This window comes from Camelina sativa, chromosome 5 (genome assembly GCF_030686135.1).
Source record: "Camelina sativa cultivar CO46 ecotype springtype chromosome 5, ASM3068613v1".
Taxonomy (NCBI): Eukaryota; Viridiplantae; Streptophyta; class Magnoliopsida; order Brassicales; family Brassicaceae; genus Camelina; species Camelina sativa.
In genome coordinates, this window is record NC_141884.1 from 16,642,888 (window position 1) to 16,664,832 (window position 21,945).

The 21,945-nt window shown below is 38.1% G+C and overlaps 2 protein-coding genes across 3 annotated transcripts; one reads left to right on the plus strand and one right to left on the minus strand.

Annotated features, from left to right (window-relative positions):
• Positions 1-1,854: 1,854 nt before the first annotated feature.
• Positions 1,855-5,263, minus strand: LOC104787518 (CBS domain-containing protein CBSX6-like). Of its 2 annotated transcripts, XM_087450156.1 has the most exons (3): positions 4,413-5,022; positions 4,105-4,162; positions 1,855-3,085 (listed from the first exon to the last, which is right to left on the minus strand). In XM_087450156.1, the coding sequence occupies exon 3, from the start codon at positions 3,064-3,066 to the stop codon at positions 2,158-2,160; it is 909 nt and encodes a 302-aa protein (XP_087306282.1). In that variant the 5' UTR covers positions 3,067-3,085; positions 4,105-4,162; positions 4,413-5,022; the 3' UTR covers positions 1,855-2,157. The 2 variants fall into 2 exon arrangements, with proteins under 2 accessions (XP_087306282.1, XP_010511423.1); XM_010513121.3 differs by lacking the exon at positions 4,105-4,162 and having other exon boundaries at positions 4,413-5,263.
• A 2,818-nt stretch (positions 5,264-8,081) lies between these two features.
• On the plus strand, positions 8,082-12,006 carry LOC147943833 (uncharacterized). Its single transcript, XM_087512380.1, has 4 exons — positions 8,082-9,440; positions 9,942-10,026; positions 10,216-10,571; positions 11,332-12,006. The coding sequence occupies exons 1-4, from the start codon at positions 8,082-8,084 to the stop codon at positions 12,004-12,006; spliced, it is 2,475 nt and encodes an 824-aa protein (XP_087368506.1).
• Positions 12,007-21,945: the final 9,939 nt, after the last annotated feature.

Below are 21,945 nucleotides of genomic sequence, written 5' to 3' on the forward strand. Positions count from 1 at the left end.
AAAAAATATGAAAGATCTATTTTTATTTTTAATCTTTTGCTTCAACAATCTCTTTCTTTATGTTCTAGAAACAGTAGTTAGTTTTATAATTTTCACAATCATACTTTTTTATCTTATATAAAACGTAATCTTTTTCTTGTAAAATTAGCAACTTAAAATTAAAATAAGTAAACAATATTAAAATTTCAAATTTTTTGATAGATATATATATATATATATATATATATATATATATATATATAATTTCCTTATAATGATCTTTTCTTTTTATGGTAGGTTTTGAATTTTTAAATTTTTATTTTCTAAAATTTTAATAATTTTAGAATTGATATGTGTCAACACCTGAATGATATAATTGACACGTGTCAAGATCTTGTTAATTAGTAATTTTGACATCAAACTTTATATAATAAGATACGGTTAGCAAAATGTTTTTGTCCGGTCCTCGAGTTTTTGTTACTCTCACAAAGGTGACTTTAATCTTTCTAATCTCCACCGCGAGTATAATGAAATAGAAATAGTGAGTGTTTCAGAAGTAAATTAAAATTAAAAATGAAATAATGTAATGCGATATGATTCGTTTAACTTAGCTAGGGATGGATTCATTTAAAAATCCAATCATATATATATATATATACACATTTGTATTTAGAAAGTTATATATACCAAATAATAATTCATATTTCATTTTTAAAATATGTTTTAAGTTTACTCTTTCTCACATTCCTTGTTGAGAGAGGGTTAGGTACTTAGGTTGTGTTACCTTAATTTATAAACCTAAGCAATACCTCAATTCTTAGTGTAGTAAATGTGATTGAGAACATAATTAAAACTGAATTCAACTTTTATCTTCAGTGGAATGATCAGTGCCTCCTTCGTGGAAGTAGTTTAGGAGGTAATTATAGCTAGATGAATTACTAAGTCAATTCTCATAAACAGGTTACCAATTGCAGCGTGTTTTGGATCGGCGGGTGCAATGTGAATGTGACTGTTTTAGTATAGTCTGTGTCTGACCTTTAGTTGATCTCCTTGATATATTAATAGAGAAACATTCTAAAGAAAATACTGATGTGTCGTCACTAGAGAGCTCGAGACACTAATAAATTTATTGCGCTCATTTTTTATGGATATTTACACGTAATTACTATTGAATGATTAAGAAATATTCCTTTTCAATTAATTAAAAAAATCATACATTTCAATTTTAAAATATATTTTAATCATTTTTATAAAACATTGTCAAAACTCGACTTTATTCACCTATTAAAAAAACTGATTACTATTTACATATTTAAAATTTCCATAATAAAATTATCACAATAATCATTATTATATGACTTATTTAATGTCATTGGTATAATATTTTACTGGTGAAACATATTCTTACACCAGAAAAAATTAAACAAAATCTTGCATAGATTGAAGAAAGAGCAGATTATATATTTAGTTGATACATAATAGTTTGATCTAAACATATTCTCACAGGATATATATTTTGTTTTTACACAAATAAATATTAGATCCTCAAAAATAACTTTACTTATAATATTAATTTTATCTGCAGATATATATCCCACACATAGTGCGGTTTGTTACCTAGTTTATTAGATTAGATGAACATACAATTTCATGTATTAAATGGACGTTTCTTTCAGTATTATCAGAGCATTTAATACATGGTCACCTCTTAAGTGTGATGATTTTACAGAATGTGCTGCTATTATGTCACAAAATTCTCAGTTTTTGCATACAATCAGAATCTACAATTTAAACCAAACAATTACAACTCTCAAAATTTTCCATATATACATTGTAAATATTCGTACTTGTCAACTCATAAACAGATTATTCTAATGTATTCGAAATCCAAAATATATAACTTTAGCTTTGATACAATAATCCCCTCATCGCGGAGGAGAGAGTTCACAACTTTACATTGTAATGAATGAGTAACAGCTTTGACTGTGTCTGTTGAATTAAAAGAAGTAAAAAAAAAAAAAGATGATTTAAATTTGCTTCTTGCAGCTGACACTAATAATAGTACACAAAAGACTATAAACCCAAAAATATTATCCTTCTATAACCTTAGAACACGTCTTAAGGGCAACTTTTTTCACAGGATAACAGACAGAGAAATGATCATTTTGATTGTAGTCTTTAGCTTTGAGTATCATTCCCAAAACCTTCATAAGACCGATTCGAAGGAACGAAAGCAGAAGGCTGTTTAGTTACAGCAGTCAAGATCTCTCCATATCCCACAACTCCAACAAGAACATCATCTGAATCAGCCTCTGTAACCCAAACATGTGTTGCCCTGTGAGACAGCATTTGAGCCATAACCGCAGCTAACGAGCTCGATGTTTTGCAAGTTAACGGCGCACTTCTTCCCCTGTACATGCTCCTACCGATGCTCAACCTTGTCGGGCTTGTTGGATTAAAACCGATGCTCCTGCTGCTGAACTTCTTGGCCTTTGTTGCTGTTCCGTTATGTTCTCCTCCCGGAAATGAAGTTTGGAGGAAGTCGCTGAACGATCTTGATGACATGTTGTCTTCAACTCCCATCACAAACTGTCCTGCATAGAGATTAGCTAGAGCCCAAGCTGCAGCCAGATAATCACATTTCCATAGCTTCGAAGCTGATATTTCTCCTATTATCTTGAACTGTTGTTCGTTTTCTGTTTGTTCCAACACGGCGATCGCACTAGGGTCACACTGTGGCCTTCTGGTGGATTCAATGGCTGGAAGAGAGGCTTCAATGAAGTTATAGTTTTGATTGATAATTCCCAGAGTGGAGATTGAGGTGAGTGGCAAAGGAGCTAATGCTCCAAGGACACCAATAAGGAAGCGGATTACGTCTTCCCTTGAGAGACAGCAAAACTTGTCCCGGCTTGAAGTCATGGACGTAGTAGGCCTGTTGGTGGAGTCAGAAGCGAGACCACTGCTACTGCTAGAGTTTTCACTGTTCTTCAGCCATTTCCCGTTATAAAGAATGGAGAATCTCTTGCTCATACCTCTCCAAACAACGCTTTTCGGAACCAGAAGTCGTCTCACTCCTTGTTTCATCATCTCCAAAGCATCTATCAACCTTACATTACATTTAATACAACAAAATCATCATCATAGAAAAAGAAAAGATATTAAACAAGGAAGCTAACTACATCAACAGAAACATCGAATTCACTGCAACAAAGGAATCATGAAATCAAAACCATTTGGACAAGAGAGTATTCTAATTGAAAAACCAAAAAGTTTCTGCACTCTCGAGAAGTGTGGCAGATCCTATTTGGTCAATAAGGTTGAGCAAGGAAGAACAAAGATGCAGTTAAAGGCAAGGAACACTGTATCTTGGTTTTTTTGGAAATAAACAGTATTTCATACCCAGTTGGTCATAGAATTACAGAATACAGTTTTTCACTGGCTGCCTACTTAGAGAACATCAAACAAACCAGTAACATATAGATGATCAAATCCTGCACAAATCCTAAAAGAATTGTTACACTATCAACTTGTCTTTAAAACATGTGTTTTCCTGTTTTTGTACTAGTTAGATGACATAAAGTTTTATCATAGTCAACTACAAAGTTAGTTGCAGAGCTAAAAGAAGGATTGACTAAGGTCTAAGCAAAGTAGAAGTTGAGGGAAAGAAAAAAAAAAGTCAAAAGAGATTGGGACACTTAAAACTATACTCCTTTTAGTTAGTAAATGGGTTTCCCCAGATGTTTGCAACAATTTCCTAAACACTGACCACAAGAAAACAAGGCGCTTAAAACATTGCATACTTCAGTTTACTAACCCAAGGTTGACAATTTGAAGCACGAGGCAATCTACCTTACTGTTTTATATACTCAAACCAATAAAATAAGAAGAATAAAAGGTCCCACTTTCATGTTATATTGAACATGAAGTCTGGATCAAAATATAAGTACCTAAGCACATGGCCTATATATATTTATATTGACCATGTAGTCTCTGATTAGATCCAACCATGTTCAGAGAAATAATTGCAATCACGGATCCAAAATTCAATCAATTATAACTACACCAAGTAAACTTCTAAAAAAAAAAACGAGATCTTACTAAGTTAATGAAGTTAAAGCAAGTGACCTTTTGGGGCCTTAATCTCCAATTTGAAGAACTTGATGTCCCTCCCAAGCTAGGAGTCCTACGAAACAAGCACTAGCTCAAGACTCACTTGGTCAAGTGATCAACCTTGAATTCAACTAAATCCTCAGAACACTAGAATCTTATTGCCACCTTACTCTAAGCTATGACCCTTTTTACTAAAGTTAAAGATATTACATGTATACTACTAAAACTCAAAACCAAACAGAATCAATGAAACCAAGAAACAGTAACTCAAAGTCAGGTCCTTTATTACATTAATTTAACTTTAAGGATAAAAAAGAACTAACCTTGTGCCAGGATCAACCTGTTTAAGGAGAGTGTTGTCAGGAGAAACAACCTCAGAGACAGGAATCTTCATAGCTTTCTCTTCTTGCAAACACTCACTCTTAGCCAAAAAAGCAACGATGTCCAAAGAATTCAAAATCCCAACGAATCTTTGTTGCCTCATCTCACTATTCTCCACGAACCCAGGAAGCGACGGCGTCGATCTCTTCCTCCAAACCGGAATCCCACACTCCGTCGACTCACCGATGGCTCGAATCGCAGATTCAACCGTCTCTGTTTCGTAGAACTCGACCATCTCTGGCTTCCCTACGGTTAGATCTCCAACCACGTGATACAAGAACACTGACGCCATCAGAGAGATCTCGCTATAGATCTGTGAATTGTGGAGGTCGAAGGGAGCAGAGAGAGAGAGTTATAAAAGAGAGTGGAGAAAGACGAGGAGAAGGTGAACGCCGGTGATGGGTGATCGGAGAAGGATCAAAAGGAGAGGAAGAGAATTCGCCATTCAAGTCCCATGAAGCGATCTCTTTGATCAGAGCTTTTTGTGGATAGAGATTTGTTTTGTTGGGTCCGTATAATTGTATTATTAAGAAAGAAGAAATAACATAACACGATGAAACATACAGTTATGTTGGACGTATCTCTTAGGCATTATGTACTTATGTACTTTGGATCTTTGATGCAATCAGATTAATAAAAAAAACCACAAAATAGATAAGAGAAAATACTACAAAATAGGTAACAATTGTTTGACTAGAGAAAAAAAAAAAACAAACTTAAGAAGATACATGTTATATTACAAATGTCGATACGATCAATTTTGGGTGTTAAAAGGTTATTAGGAAATGGTTCCATAATGGTAACAAAATGGTCAAAAGAATTTTAAAGACCACAAAAAGGTGAGCACATGTTCATTCATTGAGACAGAGAAGAGCCCTGAGGCTGAGATGGGCACATGTGTTTCTTTGTCTATACTCTATACACGAGACAATGGAAAAAAAAAAACAATTCAGTATATTTGGAAAAAGAAAAAAAACAATTCAGTATATTTGATGCCTACTTGAATAGTGTAAGATTTTGTTGGAAAAAAAAACGAACGAAAATAATATATATATATATATATATATATATATATATAAAACATGAGAGCGAGGCGATTTTGTTGTTCGTACCGGTTCATCTTCTCTTCGTGTCTCTTTCTCTTCCGAGTGCAGTTATTGCTGGTTACCGGCAGTTTTTTCAAGGGTTGTGTTAAGTTTTGTGATATCGTAACTTCTGTAACTAACTTTTTATTGATAACTCAAATACTAACAGGGGGTATTGAACTTGGATTTGGTAGGATTTTGTAGGATTTTAATATTTTAGAATTCTGAAAGATTTGATTGAGTTTTAAGAAGAATTGATTAGTTTTTAAGGTTTTTATTTATAAAATACAAGAAAATGAATGTGATTTTGTAAGATTTTGTTATTAAACTTTGGATGATTTTAGAATATTTTAGAACACAAAAAAAAACATTTTGTTTACCCGGGAAGACGAAGTGTTTATTTTTTTGGTATTGAACATATGGCCAAATTGCAATACAAAAATAAACCGAGGTTAGGGTTGAGATTAACCTGCAGTAAAGAGAAAGGAGTTAGTGAGAAGATTATGAAGAAAAGAAAAGAAGCACAAAGAGAAGAAGGTGACCAAACAGAGTCTACAGTCTGAGTTTAACAAGAACAGCAGAAAGGTTTCAGCAACCAATTAATAAAATCTACATTATCCGTGTTAAAAGGAGAAACCATCGTACAATGTGTTAGATAGACCCATTTTCTTGTATCCACACAACAAGAGTATCTCAATGTTCGAACCTTTGTAATCTTTATCCATAATGAAGCGATTGACAAGAAAATATCATTTCTACTTTATCTCACAGCTTTATCCATATGGGGAGAAGAAAGCGATTGACAAGAAAATATCAAAAACGAATGCAGTGCCAATACTTGAGATTAGATGAATCCATGTCCTTTATTTACAAAATAGTTTCCTTCTATTTCTTTCCTCATACACACAAAGTCTATAATAAGAAGAAAAAAATCAAGATGTAACTTTCCGGCCAAATCCGCAAGACCGATTACGGTAAAACAAATATTATCACCTACACATGTCTCCTCGTAAGGTGTAGTAACAAATTGAACAACCATTCTTCTGTTGGAACTGAATTTTCAGAAACAAGTTTCAGAAAATTGCAGGTTTTGGGACAATATCTTTCCGGCGACTTTCCGGCCAAATTCCGGCCAAATAGCTGATCGGAATTGTCTGGTCGATAGTGCAATGGAAAGCTGGTAACGAGTACTACAAAATGGTATACTCATACGTCCAAAACGAGTTGATTTGAATGAGAAATAAGAGTGTGAAATGAGCTACTTGGGATGGTTTGGAAAATATCCCACATCGGAAATATGATTGATTTTTCACTCATATATATATAGTTTCACACTCTTCTAGTTTCAAAAGTGTGTAGAAAGAAGAGGGAAGGTTCCCACACTCGCACCAAACCGAACCGGGCCGAGCACAGATGCGGGGCGGGCCGGGCCCGGCCGGGCTGGTCTTGGAGGCGGGCTGTGGTCTCTTGGGCTTTTGGGTTTTTGGGCTTTTTGGCTCTTGAGACTGCTGTAGGCCCATTTAATTTTTTTGGAAAGACTTGGTGTGAACTCCAAGCAAACATGGGCAGCACTCCGAGAATATTCACTGAATATTTTCTTGAGAGCTCCCTCCTTCCACTATATATAGAGGCATAACCTCTCATTATTTTTCACACACAAAAACATAAACACTTCTTCCTCTGAAGATCTCTCTCTCCCTCTCCCTCTCCCTTTCTTAGTCCAAGTAAGTTCTTAGTTTAGTAGTCTCGGGAGTATAACGTAGATCTGTTCGCTTGAGTTCTATTACTGGTGTGCTACTGTAATAGTTCGTGATCGGTTGTATCCTGGGATTCATAAATCGTGATTGTCCGAAAGCACTTACGGCCGATTTATTGAATTAAGGAAAGATATATCATATCTTGCCTCCGTGATTTATTTTATACTTTATATAATGTTGTTGTAATTCGTTTATGATTTCGTTAATTTAAATATAATTCGCATCTTTTCTCAATTCGATTTTTGCGCTCCTAACAGTCTTAATTCAATAAATCCGCTTTCTGCTTATCGCTTTAAACGGATTGAGAATTTTTCAAATTTTTTATTTATTTTAAAAACGATTTCAAAATCTTCTGAAAAACTGTTTCTGCTTTCATCTTTCGGTGCTTACGCGGAAAGTTTTTGAAGAACGCTTTTACTTTAATTATTTCTTCTCTACTCTCTCTGGTTTCCACGAACGCTCTTAATTGAGTGAGTTTGTGAAACAAGTTTCTGCGAACGCTTGTTAAGCGAGTTTGCAAAACTAATTCAGTGTAATTTAATTACTTGAATTGTTTGATTAATATATTAATTAGATCTGTTTATTGTGAAACAGAAAAATGTCTAGAGACAACACCAACAACGTTTACGGTGATAGGGTTCCTGCAACCCCTGTTGAAACTCCTGCTGAGTTGGCTTTACGCCTTGCTAAAGAACTTGAAAAGACGAAGCTTACCGATTTGGGTATGGAAAACGTGCGCTGAAATCTATTCGGTAATGGATCAACCCACATGGGGATACCACCTTCGGCTTCCCAAGGGATGATGCTAGATAAGTTCGATGGCAAAGCTGGGTTCAAAACGTGGCAAAACAAGATGCGCTACTACTTGGCCAGCATGAATATGGAAAGGTACCTCACAGAGGATCCACCAATGCTTCCACAAGGTGACACTGATGTGTATGTGGTTGGAAGTATGGATAGTTGGGCTCAAGGAAACTACTGTTGCAAAGGTCAGATTCTGAACCGTTTGGTCAATGATCTGTATGACCTCTACAGTATGTACAAGACTTCAAAAGCATTGTGGCTAGCTTTGGAGACCAAGTACAAGACTGATGAGTCTGGGATGCAGAAATTCTCAACTACGAAGTTCCTGAACTTCAAGATGGTGGATTCCAAACCAATTATGGAACAAGTGGAAGCTCTTCAACGCATCTTTCAGGAGATCGATTTGGAAGGGATGTCGATCTGCAATGTCTTCAAAACGAATTTCCTGATCGAGAAGCTACCAGGCTGGTCGAATTTCAAGCATTACCTTAACTTCAAGCGTAAGGCAATGTCTCTTGATGATCTCATCCGTCGGTTGAGAGTTGAGGACAACAATCGTGGAGCTCATTCGGATGCTCAAAGCCAAGGGCATGATGTTCATGTAGCTGAGCATAAGGCCAAGTTTAAAGGCAAGGGTAAAGGGATCTCTATTCCTCATAAACCGTTGAAGGTGTCATCTGGACCAAACATCAAGAAGAGCAACCTTGAGAGGAAGTTCAAAGGGAAGTGTCATCATTGTGGTAAGATTGGACACAAGGCTGATGTTTGCAAAAGCAAAGCAAAAGATCTCAAGTTGCAAGCAAACCTAACTGAAGAAGACATGGTTGCGGTGGTTACTGAATGTAACACGGTGGAAGACAACCCAGTGAAGTGGTACTACGACACTGGTGCTACCACACACATATACTCTGATGGGACCATGTTCACCACCTACGAGAAGAACAAGTCAAATGAGCAGCTTTTCATGGGCAACACGGCGGTGTCCAAGATTGAAGGTAAAGGCAAAGTGGTTCTGAAGCTAACTTTTGATCGTGAGCTTACCCTGCAGAACGTGAAGCACGTACCTGACATGCGGAAGAATCTCATCTCTGGAACAGTTCTAAGCAAGCATGGTTTTTCCATCAATTTTGAGGCTGATAAGTTAGTTCTTAAGAAAAATGGGATGTATTTGGGAAAAGGTTTTGTTAAGGGTGGACTGATCAAAATGTCTGTAACGACAGTCCATCCGAAAATTATAGCTTCTGCTTCTGTTGCTGAAATGAAAGAAAACCCTATTGCTTACTTGGTTGAGTCGTTTACTACTTGGCATGAACGTTTAGGACATGTCAATTACAAAACAATGCGAAAAATGCAAAACTTGAATTTGATTCCGAAATTCAAAACTAACCAAGAAAAATGTGAAGTGTGCGTACAGGCCAAACTCACTAAAACTCCCTCACCACGCGTTGAAAGAACAACCGAACCTCTAGGTTTAATTCACACAGACTTATGTGATTTAAAGTATGTGCAAACTAGAGGCGGTAAGAAATACTTTGTTACCTTCATTGATGATTGCACAAGATATTGCTATGTATATCTCTTGCATAGCAAAGATGAAGCACTGGAAAAATTCAAAGAGTTCACCCTCGAAGTAGAAAATCAGCTTCAGAAAACTATAAAAGTAGTTTGAAGTGATAGAAGAGGAGAATATAATGAGCCGTTCAATGCATTTTGCAGAGAAAAAGGCATTATACATCAGACAATTGCTCCCTACTCGCCAGAATCTAATGGAGTAGCGGAACGAAAGAATCGAACTCTGAAAGAGATGATGAATGCGTTGTTGCAGGAATCTGGGTTAGCCCAAAACATGTGGGGGGAAGCTTTGCGTACCACTAATTACATCCTCAATAGGCTACCGCATAAGGTTACTGGCAAGTCACCGTATGAGCTTTGAAAGGTACAATACCTTCGTACAAATACCTCAAAGTGTGGGGGTGTCTAGCAAAAGTGGCTGTACCACCTCCTAAAAAGGTCACAATTGGGCCTAAGACCGTAGACTGTATCTTCATCGGATATGCACGTAACAGTAGTGCATATCAATTTCTGGTTCATTAAATCAGATATTCCAGATATCCATGTGAATACAGTTATGGAGTCGAGAAATGCTTCATTTTTTGAAGACATTTTTCCCTGTAAGAAAACTCAAAAACGGACTCGTGAACAACGAGATGCAGCGACTTTGGAAGCTGGCAATACTTTGAGTACTACTTCTGTAGAAACAGAACTGGAACCTAGAAGAAGCAAACGAGCTCGCAAAAGTAAATCGTTTGGTGATGATTATCTGATGATGGCATTTCTAGCTGAAAATCTACCAAGAACATATGCAAAAGCTATGTCTACACCTGATGCACCTTATTGGAAGGAAGCAGTCAAAACTGAAATAGACTCTATCATGCAACATCATACTTACGAGATGGTAGATCTACCACAAGGATTTATGCCTTTGGGATGTAAATGGATTTTTACGATAAAACGAAAACCAAATGGCGATATTGAGCGGTACAAGGCTAGGCTTGTAGTGCAAGGATTTTGGCAAAAAAAAAGGTTTAGATTTCTTTGATACCTATTCACCGGTAACAAGACTATCTTCGATCAGGATGCTCATAGGTATTGCAGCCTTGAGAAATCTTGAAATCCATCAAATGGGTGTAAAAACTGCTTTTCTTCATGGAGATTTAGAAGAGGAAATCTACATGAAACAACCTGAGGGATTTGTTATTCCAGGACAAGAACACAAGGTGTGTAAACTTGTGAAGTCATTATATGGACTCAAACAGGCTCCTAAGTAGTGGCATGAGAAGTTTGACAGTATGATGATGTCTAATGGTTTTCGCATTAATGAATGTGACAAATACATATACTACAAAATTACTCCATCAGGGTACATTTTGTTATGCTTATATGTAGATGATATGCTCATCATTGGCAGTAACAAAGACATCATCACTCAAACGAAAAACATGCTCAAAAGAAATTTTGACATGAAGGACTTGGGTTTAGCAGATATAATTTTGGGGATAAAAATCATCTGAACTGATGAGGGCCTTATCTTGTCTCAAACCCTCTATGCGGAAAAAGTGCTTGATCGATTCAAGCATTACTCAAATGGGACAGCAAAATTTCCAGAGGATCCTCAAATTCACTTAACTAAAAATTCTGGTGAACCTGTGCAACAGGTGGAGTATGCAAGAGTAATTGGCAGTCTAATGTACTTGACAAACTGTACAAGACCGAATTTAGTGCACTCTCTAAATGTACTTAGTCGCTACACAAGTAATCCAGGACATAAGCATTGGATGGCTATAGCTAGAGTTTTGGACTATCTACGTTATACCAAAGATCATGGCTTGCACTATGGTAGAGAACCCGGAGTTTTGGAAGGTTACAGTGATGCCAACTGGATCGCAGACTCGAGAAACTCAAAATCCACAAGTGGATATGTTTTTACACTTGGAGTTGCAGCAGTGTCCTGGAAGTCTTCCAAACAAACTCTGGCAGCTAAATCAACTATGGAATCTGAATTTATAGCTTTGGAGATAGCTATGTCGGAAGCTGAATCACTTCGTAATTTCTTGGAAGACATCCCAATGTGGGGGAATCCTGTGCCTGCAATACGTGTACACTGTGATAGCGAATCGGCTTTGGGCAGGGCAAGGAATACCCATTACAATGGCAAATCTCGTCACATCAGACGGAGACATAAAATTGTTAGACAAATTATCTCAACTGGTGTAGTTACGATTGATTACATCAATACGAAAGAAAACCTAGCGGATCCATTTACAAAAGGTTTGGCGCGAGATCAAGTTATAAAATCATCAAGAGGAATGGGTTTAAAGCCTACGACTTAAGAGGATGTTTGATGGTAACCCCACCTACTCAGATTGGAGACCCCATGACCTAGGTTCAAAGGGACAACTAAATCAAGCTGAATCTGCTACAAGCAATAGAAGACTTTTGTCTTTTCCCAGTTCCTAGAGTGATGTAAAGTGCTTCTTGTATGTTAGAGGTTAAGCATATGCTTTTAATGATTTGAAATGTAGCTTTGTAAAATATTTGAAATAATTACAGGATATTTCTTTAAATACAAGCAGCTTATAAAATCACCTTGTGAGTGTGAAATGGGGCTGTTTCTAGGAGAATATATAAGGCTATACTCTCCAAGTTCACTCATGATTAACCAGACATGTTCAAGGCCACAATGAACACAATAGAGAACCTCGTTCTACGAGAAAACGAAGCTGTGTTATGCCTGCTGTCTAAGTTTACATACAAATCCGGATGGTTCAAGACATCATGTTCACCAACTGGCCGAGTAAACTCGACAGGTATAACAATGAGTCGGTTCAAGGTTGGAAAACGCCACCAATTTAGATACAGTTAGTTTTCGCATGTACTCTCGAAGGTCTGTTTAGTCTAGCTAGTAGTGTCAGTCTATAGGGTTAGTTATGTCGTCATATGTTTAGACTTATTTCTATTCATGTGGGGGATTGTTGGAACTGAATTTTCAGAAACAAGTTTCAGAAAATTGCAGGTTTTGGGACAATGACTTTCTGGCGACTTTCCGGCCAAATTCCGGCCAAATGGCTGATCGGAATTGTCTGGTCGATAGTGCAATGGAAAGCTGGTAACGAGTAATACAAAATGGTATACACATACGTCCAAAACGGAGTTGATTTGAATGAGAAATAAGAGTGTGAAGTGAGCTACTTGGGATGGTTTGGAAAATATCCCACATCGAAAATATGATTGATTTTTCACTCATATGTATATAGTTTCACACTCTTCTAGTTTCAAACGTGTGTAGAAGGAAGAAGGAATGTTCCCACACGTGCACCGAACCGAACCGGGCCGAGCGCGGATGCGGGGCGTGCCAGGCCCGGCCGGGCTGGTCTCGGACGCGGGCTGTGGTCTCTTGGGCTTTTGGGTTTTTGGGCTTTTTGGCTCTTGAGACTGCTGTAGGCCCATTTAATTTTTTTGGAAAGACTTGGTGTGAACTCCAAGCAAACTTGGGCAGCACTCTGAGAATATTCACAGAATATTTTCTTGAGAGCTCCCTCCTTCCACTATATATAGAGGCATAACCTCTCATTATTTTTCACACACAAAAACATAAACACTTCTTCCTCTGAAGATCTCTCTCTCCTTCTCCCTTGCTTAGTCCAAGTAAGTTCTTAGTTTAGTAGTCTCGAGAGTATAACGTAGATCTGTTCGCTTGAGTTCTATTACTGGTGTGCTACAGTAATAGTTCGTGATCGGTTGTATCATGGGATTCATAAGTCGTGATTGTCCGAAAACACTTACGGCCGATTTATTGAATTAAGGAAAGAGATATCATATCTTGCCTCCGTGATTTATTTTATACTTTATATTATGTTGTAATTCGTTTATGATTTCGTTAATTTAAATATAATTCGCATCTTTTCTCAATTCGATTTTTGCGTTCCTAACATATTCTTCTGTCCCTAATTTTGATTCACATGGTCACAAGGCTTACCTCTACGCTTGTTAATCTTAGATCCCTCCCCAGTCCAAGAACTGCTTCACTTCATCATCAAAAATCCATCTATTCCACAATGGCTAAGAAGCCAATTCAGCAGATGTAGTCACAGCTTGAGCCCTCCAAAATATAAGCCACATACAGTGAATAATCACACCATGTAGAAACGCAGGTAACCCTCTATAGATTCCTCTAACTCCATCTTTCTTTTGAATTGTCGATAAGAAATGATGGATTCCTCTAAACTGACGAGCGTCAGACCAAGACCCAATTCCAATTGCCGAGAGAACCTGTAGACATTCTAATTGGTGAGAGATAAACGAGAGAGGAAGTCTAGTCAGAGATGAGGATTGAGGAATACACAAGACCCAATTTGCCGGTGGTGGGGTGGGATTGGAGCAGAGGAGCGGGGAAGAGCCAGTTTTGTTTCAATTTTGATTTCCACATAGTAAATACAATTTTTTTTTTGCTGAAATCTTTTGAAAAACTATCTCAAAGGGTGTGATTTTGAGGGAGGTATTTTTCAACTAGAAAACAAAAAAAAATCTCACAGAATCATACAAAGTAGCATATTATTAAAATGTTCTGAAATTTTGAATAATAGTAGATTTTAAGTCAGTTTTATAAATCATTGATTGAATAACAAGAGACTGTAAATTATTTTAAATGATTTTACAGAAATCTAAATTGAATAACAAAGAATTTTAAAAGATTTTACATAAATCTAAATTGAATAACAAGAGATTTTAAGAATACTCTAAAATCTTTTAAAATACCAAATTCGATACCTCCCTCTAACACACCATAGACGAAGGCAAGCACATCACAAGCTCTTCACCTAACAAAGATCAGAGACGAGAGCACATCACTCTAGCACTAACCATCAGAGAGCACATCACTCTCTCACTAGAACATCGCTAGAACATTCAACAACAATAAGCATGAATCCAAAATGAGCTTGACGAGTCTCTCTTATACTCTCCTCAATCTTCAACGGCAAAGCTTCTGGTACTTTCCAAGTCTTTCCCTTCAGCAAAGCCTCTGTTTCTTCCCCAGTCTTCCCTTTTCTCATTGATACGAACCACATTATCAACAAACTTGAATCACGTGACATGTCATTGTACAGTGTCATTGTACAATCGTATCAATACTCCCCCCATTTCGACAAGCTTGTCCTCAAGCTTCTTTAGAACTGAAGTGACCAGGCTCTCACTAACTCCTTGTAGTCTTGTACAATGTGCTGCTTCTTGTTTCTCGACTCTATTTGTTTTGATCTTTGTTTGTACTTAAACATCCAAGTTTTATGATATTTTCTCTATTTCTGCCTTTGTTGTAGCTGAACCTTAAAATGGTTGTGATGAAGGGAATGTGCTGTCATCAAAGGATGAGCTAAAGCTTGTAGTATTTTTTTCACGGACATCCCCACAACAGGTTTTCGCTTAACAGCTCTTCTTGTAAAACCTGAACCCAGTTTCCCTCTTTTAAAACAGCTTGTAAAAGCATGATGATCACTGTAACTCTAAACATTCCATCAACAAGCATGTTTATAAAGTGAGGCATTCCCTGCGAAACAAGAGCTCTTTTCCTACTGATAGCTTTGAATTTAAACCACCAATTCTTGCACAACTTCCTCCTCCACAAATCTGAAACCCAAGTGCAGTTGTTCTTCAAGTTTAACATCACATCTCCACACCCAAACTGATGTATTCTTCTTTAATCCTGGTTTATCATCACTCACACAACAATTGTTTATCCCCTCTGTTTATCCCATTGCTGGTGATTTTCTCTCTTGCTTCTACTCCACATTTAAACTGGAATCTCCTAAACTTAGAATACTTCCACGTCTGATCACTACTAGTGGCACCATGAGCTCCAACAACTAAAGATCTAGGAATGAATCCCAAGAAACTGATCCTTTTGCTAGAATGAAAATGCACCAAGACCCACCTTATGAGTTTTGAAATTCTCTGCAATGTCTCAACTTTGCTTTTCTAACGATACCAAAAATGAGAATCAACTTTGTTTGTCACATGGAAAAGACAATGTCGAGGCCATTGAATTATGCAAATTACAGAATTGACATTCTGCAGCTGACGTGTTGTATCTATCGACAAGGTGAAACACAATATAGATGATGAAAATTGAAACTCATGGAGAAAGGCAGCAGCTTGATCCTCATTACTTCCGCCGTTGTGAACAAGCTTGGAGCATTGTATCCACAACAATATGTCTCTAATAGAAATATCTTGGAAACTGCCCTCGGATTCCCTTTCACACAAGAACATGGGCGTCATACCACCATGGAGAAGTTGCTTCATGCCTCCTGGATCATGCAACATCCTCATTTTAGACATCACCCTTGACATATGAGCTTGCTTGTCCACTCTCAGGTTCTGAAATGTTCTCTTCTTTCTCACTAAACCAATGTTATGATCCATCATTTGTGATCTATTGCTTGACATAGTCATGTTTTTAAACTTAAATTTCCATGACTTCGGAGACAAACTTAGTTTCTTCTTTCGCTGAAGTCTATGGCTTCTAAGGAACAATCCATCAAACACCTTGTGTGCATAGTTTCTGTTCTTGACACTTCCAAAAACAGATTGTGGATGTTTCCGATTTCCCCACACAATTTCACATGGCCATGCCTCAAAAACATTCAACCGTTCACTGCATAAACTAAGGCTAGGTTCCAAGTTAGAAATAGGGACCTGAATATCTTCAATAGGAGGTGAGACATGATCAGATTCCTTCTCTGAACCTAAGTGAATCTCCACAATCGATGAATCGGTGACAATAGATTCACCTCCACCCAACGATTTTGTAGCCAGAATTGCCTCTGATGAAGAACAAATCTTAACTGGACAGGTTGATTCCACTTCTGATTAACAATTTGATCAGTTGCCGAAGGCACCTGTGAAGAACAACTCTTCACCGGATCATATTGTGCCAACAAGCTCTGCTTAAAGCTACTCCAATCCATGATTTTCTCTTTACTCATCTCTCGCATAAACCATGTCAATGCAACTCCGTCTAAACACCAAAAGACAAGATCAAGCTTCGCATCGTCTGAACATAGGTATATCCTTTCAACCATCATCTTCAGATATCATAGAGTCCATCATCGCGTTGAAGCTCTGATCTCAGTTTCCCCGCACCAATGTTAAGTTTTGTGATATCATAACCTCTGAAACTAACTCTTTATTGATAACCCAAACACTAACACACCATAGACGAAGGCAAGCACATCACAAGCTCTTCACCTAACAAAGATCAGAGATGAGAGCACATCACTCTCGCACTAATCATCAGAGAGCACATCACTCTCTCACTAGCACATCGCTAGAACATTCAACAACAATAAGCATGAATCCAAAATGAGCTTGACGAGTCTCTCTTATACTCTCCTCAATCTTCAACGGCAAAGCTCTGGTACTTTCCAAGTCTTTCCCTTCAGCAAAGCCTTTGTTTCTTCCCCATTCTTCCCTTTTTTCATTGATACAAACCACATTATCAACAAACTTGAATCACGTGACATGTCATTGTACATTGTCATTGTACAATCGTATCAGGTTGGTAACGGTAATGTTGTAACCGTCTTTTCTCGAAACCTATATAATCTTTGCGTTGATCTCTAGTTTCTTCAGGTTGATCAGAGTAAAATTAATCCTTTTCCTTTGTTCATATTACTAATGGCGGATAGAATCCGACGCCAAATGCAAGAAATTGCTTTGGGTATTGAAGATGCTAAGATTAATCTCCCAGCCCATTTGTGTGTAGAAGCGATTCAAGCAACATAATTAAGTCTACTTGTGAAGTCGGTCAACCCTAAGAAGCAGAATATGTGTGCGATATTGAGTACTCTGCCAAGACTTTGGGGGAGTAATGATGATGTCGTTGGATGAATTTTAGAGAGTAAGAAGATCCAATTCTTGTTTCCTTCGGAGGAAGGAGGAGTCCCGATCAACCACGGTGAAGATACGGTGGGCTATAAGCCACCAGAGGCAACATGAATACAGCCTTTTGGAACTGCAGGGGCTTGAGAGGGTCCATGGTAATTCGACGCGTCAAAGGGATTAAGGCAACTTATTCCCCGGACATACACTTTCTGATCGAGACTAAGAACCCAGATGATGTCATCCACGATGTTGCAGCTCAGTTGGGTTATGATGGTGTGAAGTGTTTATCTCCTTTGGTATTGGGGGGGGGGGTGGATTAGCTTTTTTCTGGAAAAATACTATTTCTGCTTATTTTTATGATGTAAACGAAAGGATCATTAACTGCAAAATCAATAATAAAAATGTTTCTTTCTATTTCTCATGTGTATACGGGCACTTAATACGCAAACTAAGAAATCACCTTTGGGAACGTTTATAACGACTATCAACAAACAAAAATGGTCCTTGGTTAATGTGTGGTGACTTCAATGAGATACTAATTGACATATAATATAACAGAGCCATACATAAATCTAATAAAACAGAGCCATACATAAATCTAATAATCGGATAGTTAATAAATGCAATAGCCGACCCTTTTTCTCTCCCCACGAGGTCGCCTTAGCCATCGTCTAAAATATCAAATCTCCGTTTGCCCTCTCCGGTGACCGGTGCTCCTCGCGGTAGCTGTGAGAGGGCCCCGATGCCCTGTTTTTGTTTGTTTTTGCTTCTGTTTGTGTCGCCGCGGTTAGATCTGGTGGATCGATGGAATGATTAGTATGCTCAACAAATGAGAAGGTCTTCACAGTGAGGCTTGATCGACGGTCTGAGCGTTTGTTCGTCCTCCCCTGGTGGTTTCAGGAGAAGCCTCGTTTGCCTTTGTCAGATTCGGCGACGTCCTCATCTCTTAGGTGTAGCTTCTTGGATCTGTGGCCATGGGTTATTGTTGTCTCCTGGTTGAGGAAGCTGACTTTCCCGTGTTTATCTTGTACCATCTAGCTAGGGTTAGGTGTGTAGTGTTGTAGAAGTGGTTGAAGTTTGGCCCTTGTTTGGGGAGTCTTGTGGTTTGGTTTGAGTCTCGATCTTGGGTTTTTTCATTGCGGTAGGAGCGGTCATTAATGGGTTTTGTGGTTGCAAGTTGATGGTTTTAATTCCGTAGCTAGTAGTTCCACGGTATGACTTTGAAAAATAATATATCAGCTTGACCCTTCCCTTCGTTTGCTTCCGTTCATGTGCTTCTCGTTGTTTTGAAGCCGCTTATGTTGTTTGGTTGTGATTGCGTTTTATCTGCCTAACCATTGTCTTGTCCATCACCCTTGGTCTACTTTTCCAGCCTTTGATTCCCTTAAGGTTGTTTCCTTTCTAAGTTTAGGCTTCGGTTTGTTTAGAAGTTATGCTAGTCTTAGGTGTTTGCAATGGGCTCTTCTCTGGTTTGTTTGTTCGTTGTGGTTGATAGCTTCTTCGTTCCATCTTCATGCTCTTTTGAGTTTGGTTGTATCGAGAGGTTAGGCTGCGCTCCTTGTCCTTTTTTTGCAGATCTGGTGAGATATGACTGCATTTTGGTAAGGCTTCTACACAAACGATTCTGGACGTTATTTTCATCATCGTCGCATTCGGAAGCGTTTCGAGTCTTTGCTTGCCGGGTTATGAAGTCTTTGGTTTTGCTATAAGAGATTGGTTCTCTTCATGATAGGAGGTGGTTGTTCTTAGCTTGGGATTGGTTGTGGGCATCCTTGGTAGTTGATGTTCATATATTTTACCCTGTTTTCCCTTAGTTTATTCACATCTTTTGCATCTTTTGCTATCCATTTTGACCATTATTGTGTAGCTTTAGGACCAATCATGCATTAGAGTTTAGTTGCATTGCATTTGCATCTTTTCATGCATAAACAGATGATTTTGGAGCTTAAGGAGCATGGAAGCAATGCTGAGGAGAAGTGAAGCAATCATGAAGGGAAAGCAAGAGAGTTAAGGCTGAAACAACAAGGTCCGGAGTCCAACTCGACCGCACACTCGACCAGACACTCGACCGTGTGCTGAGGAGGACTCGACCGAGTGGAGAATGCACGAGAGAAGCTAGCTCGACCTGCCACTCGACCGAGCACAGGTCAAGTTGACCGAGCCGTTGACTATTTTGTCTTTTAGTATTTTTAGGGCTTCCACTCCCTCTCCTATATAAAGCCTTGTACCTGCAGCCACCAAAAGAGTCCAGCTTTTTAGATATTCTCTGAACCTAGTTTTTACCCATCTGGGAATTATTCCTTTTACACTTTTTTTTTTCTTAGATCTTGTACTTGTTCTTAAGGAGAAAAAGACTAAATTCTTCAATATTGTTGGTTTCATAACTTTCTTAATATTGAGAATACGAGTTTGATTCTTTCTCCAATATTGTAGATCTTTGTTTCATCTTTCTAATGATGCAAGTTTTGTATTTTTCTGGGTTTTTGACTTTGTTCATCATGTGTTCTTGTGAGTAGTTCTCTAGGATCTTGAGGATGGGTTATGCTGGATTGATCTTGTGGTTTGTTTGATTTGGTCAAGCTTGATTGTTGTAGATCTCTTCTAGGCTAGATGTTCTTAATGCTGATCCTATATCTGAGAAGGTAGTCTTTGATTTCAAGCATCTTAGCATCACACCAATGTTTAAGGAGCATAGATAAGGCTAGATCTAGAGCTTACCATTAGGCTTGCTAAGAGATTAGAGGTCTTGTTTGGTTTGAGATGTATTGCTTAATGCCTGCTTGTGTAGATTCTTTACTTTGTGAGAACAAGTCTAGAGATGCATAGGTTTGATTGTTTCTTGCCATGAGAGTGGATGAAACTTGTCTTAGAATAATATGTCTAGAGATTAGCTCAAAGTTTGCTTGAGATTTGTTGACCAAGTTAGATAACCACAATGATTAGTTCAGCCCATGAATCCCTCCTCAGGACCTTCTTTGTTTATTGATTTTTAAGTCTTAATCCTGTTTCTAGCTTGTTGTTTGATTCGTTCTTGTGTTGCTCTGTTTTTCTAGCATTGCTCTATTTCCCAGATTTAACCAGCTCGACCCTGCATTCGATCTACACTCGATCGAGTGCTTGCTCGAGTTCATCCCCAGAACTCTTGTTTATGATTTGTAGTTGTCCTGTCTTATTTCTTGTTTCATTCTGGTTGCATTTCTGTTGCATTTACTTAGTGTCCTGTTCATTACTTGTCTTGCATTAGTTCATTAGCATAGTTTCTATTTCTGTTTTTATTTCATAACTGCTGCAATCATTCTGTTCCATTTGCATTTAGCTCTTAGTTCTTGTAGTTTTACTTTCTGCATTTTACATTTTCATAATAGGATTGTTAGTGACAAACATCCTTTACATTTGGCTTGACTTAGTCTCATATGCATGTCTTAATTGTTCACAAACACTCAGATAGGATTGACACCTCTTATACTGCAACTGCATAAGGGGAATTGAAACACCTTACCATCCATCCATTCATATCTCATTGCATACATTCATCATCATTCACCACCACAAACAAAATCTTGTTTCAATTTGGCGCCGTTGCCCATTTGAGTGTGTTTTTGTGACATTTAGGATCCATATTAGTCTAAGATTAAGTTCGTTTATACACTTGTGAAGTTGCTGGACTCGAATCTTCTGTTGCTGGGTTGTCTTGAGTTTCAGGTACCCACTCGACCAACCACTCGACCACCACTCGACCGAGCAGTGATCGAGCACTTGATCGAGTCAGAAGCCGTGTACATTTGGACACCACTTCCCAGTCGACTCAACCACCCACACGAGCCTGAGCTCAATTGTGAACCTGTTCGAGTCTGTACTCGCGTTTGTTGATGCACACAAGGTCTAAGGGGAAAGACAATCTTCATAGGCCTATTGACAACATCCATAGACTGCAAAAGGGTTTGGGAAACCAGAGAAGAAGGGTAGTTCAAGTTCAGCAAGAAGATCAAGTGATCATGGAGCAACAAGCTAACCATGAGCAGAGACCTAGGCACATTGGTGCTGGAGATGCACCCAACACCCACAACCAAAGAGCTGGTATTGTGCCTCCAACAGTAGCAAACAACAATTTTGAGATCAAGAGTGGATTGATCTCCATGATTCAAGCCAACAAGTTTCATGGGTTGCCAATGGAGGATCCACTAGATCATCTTGATGAGTTTGACAGAATTTGTGGTCTTACAAAGATTAATGGAGTAAGTGAAGATGGATTCAAGTTGAGGCTCTTCCCATTCTCACTTGGAGACAAAGCTCACCTTTGGGAGAAGACTCTTCCTACTGGAGCAATAACCACATGGGATGCTTGCAAGAAGGCTTTCTTGGCTAAGTTCTTCTCAAATGCTAGGACTGCT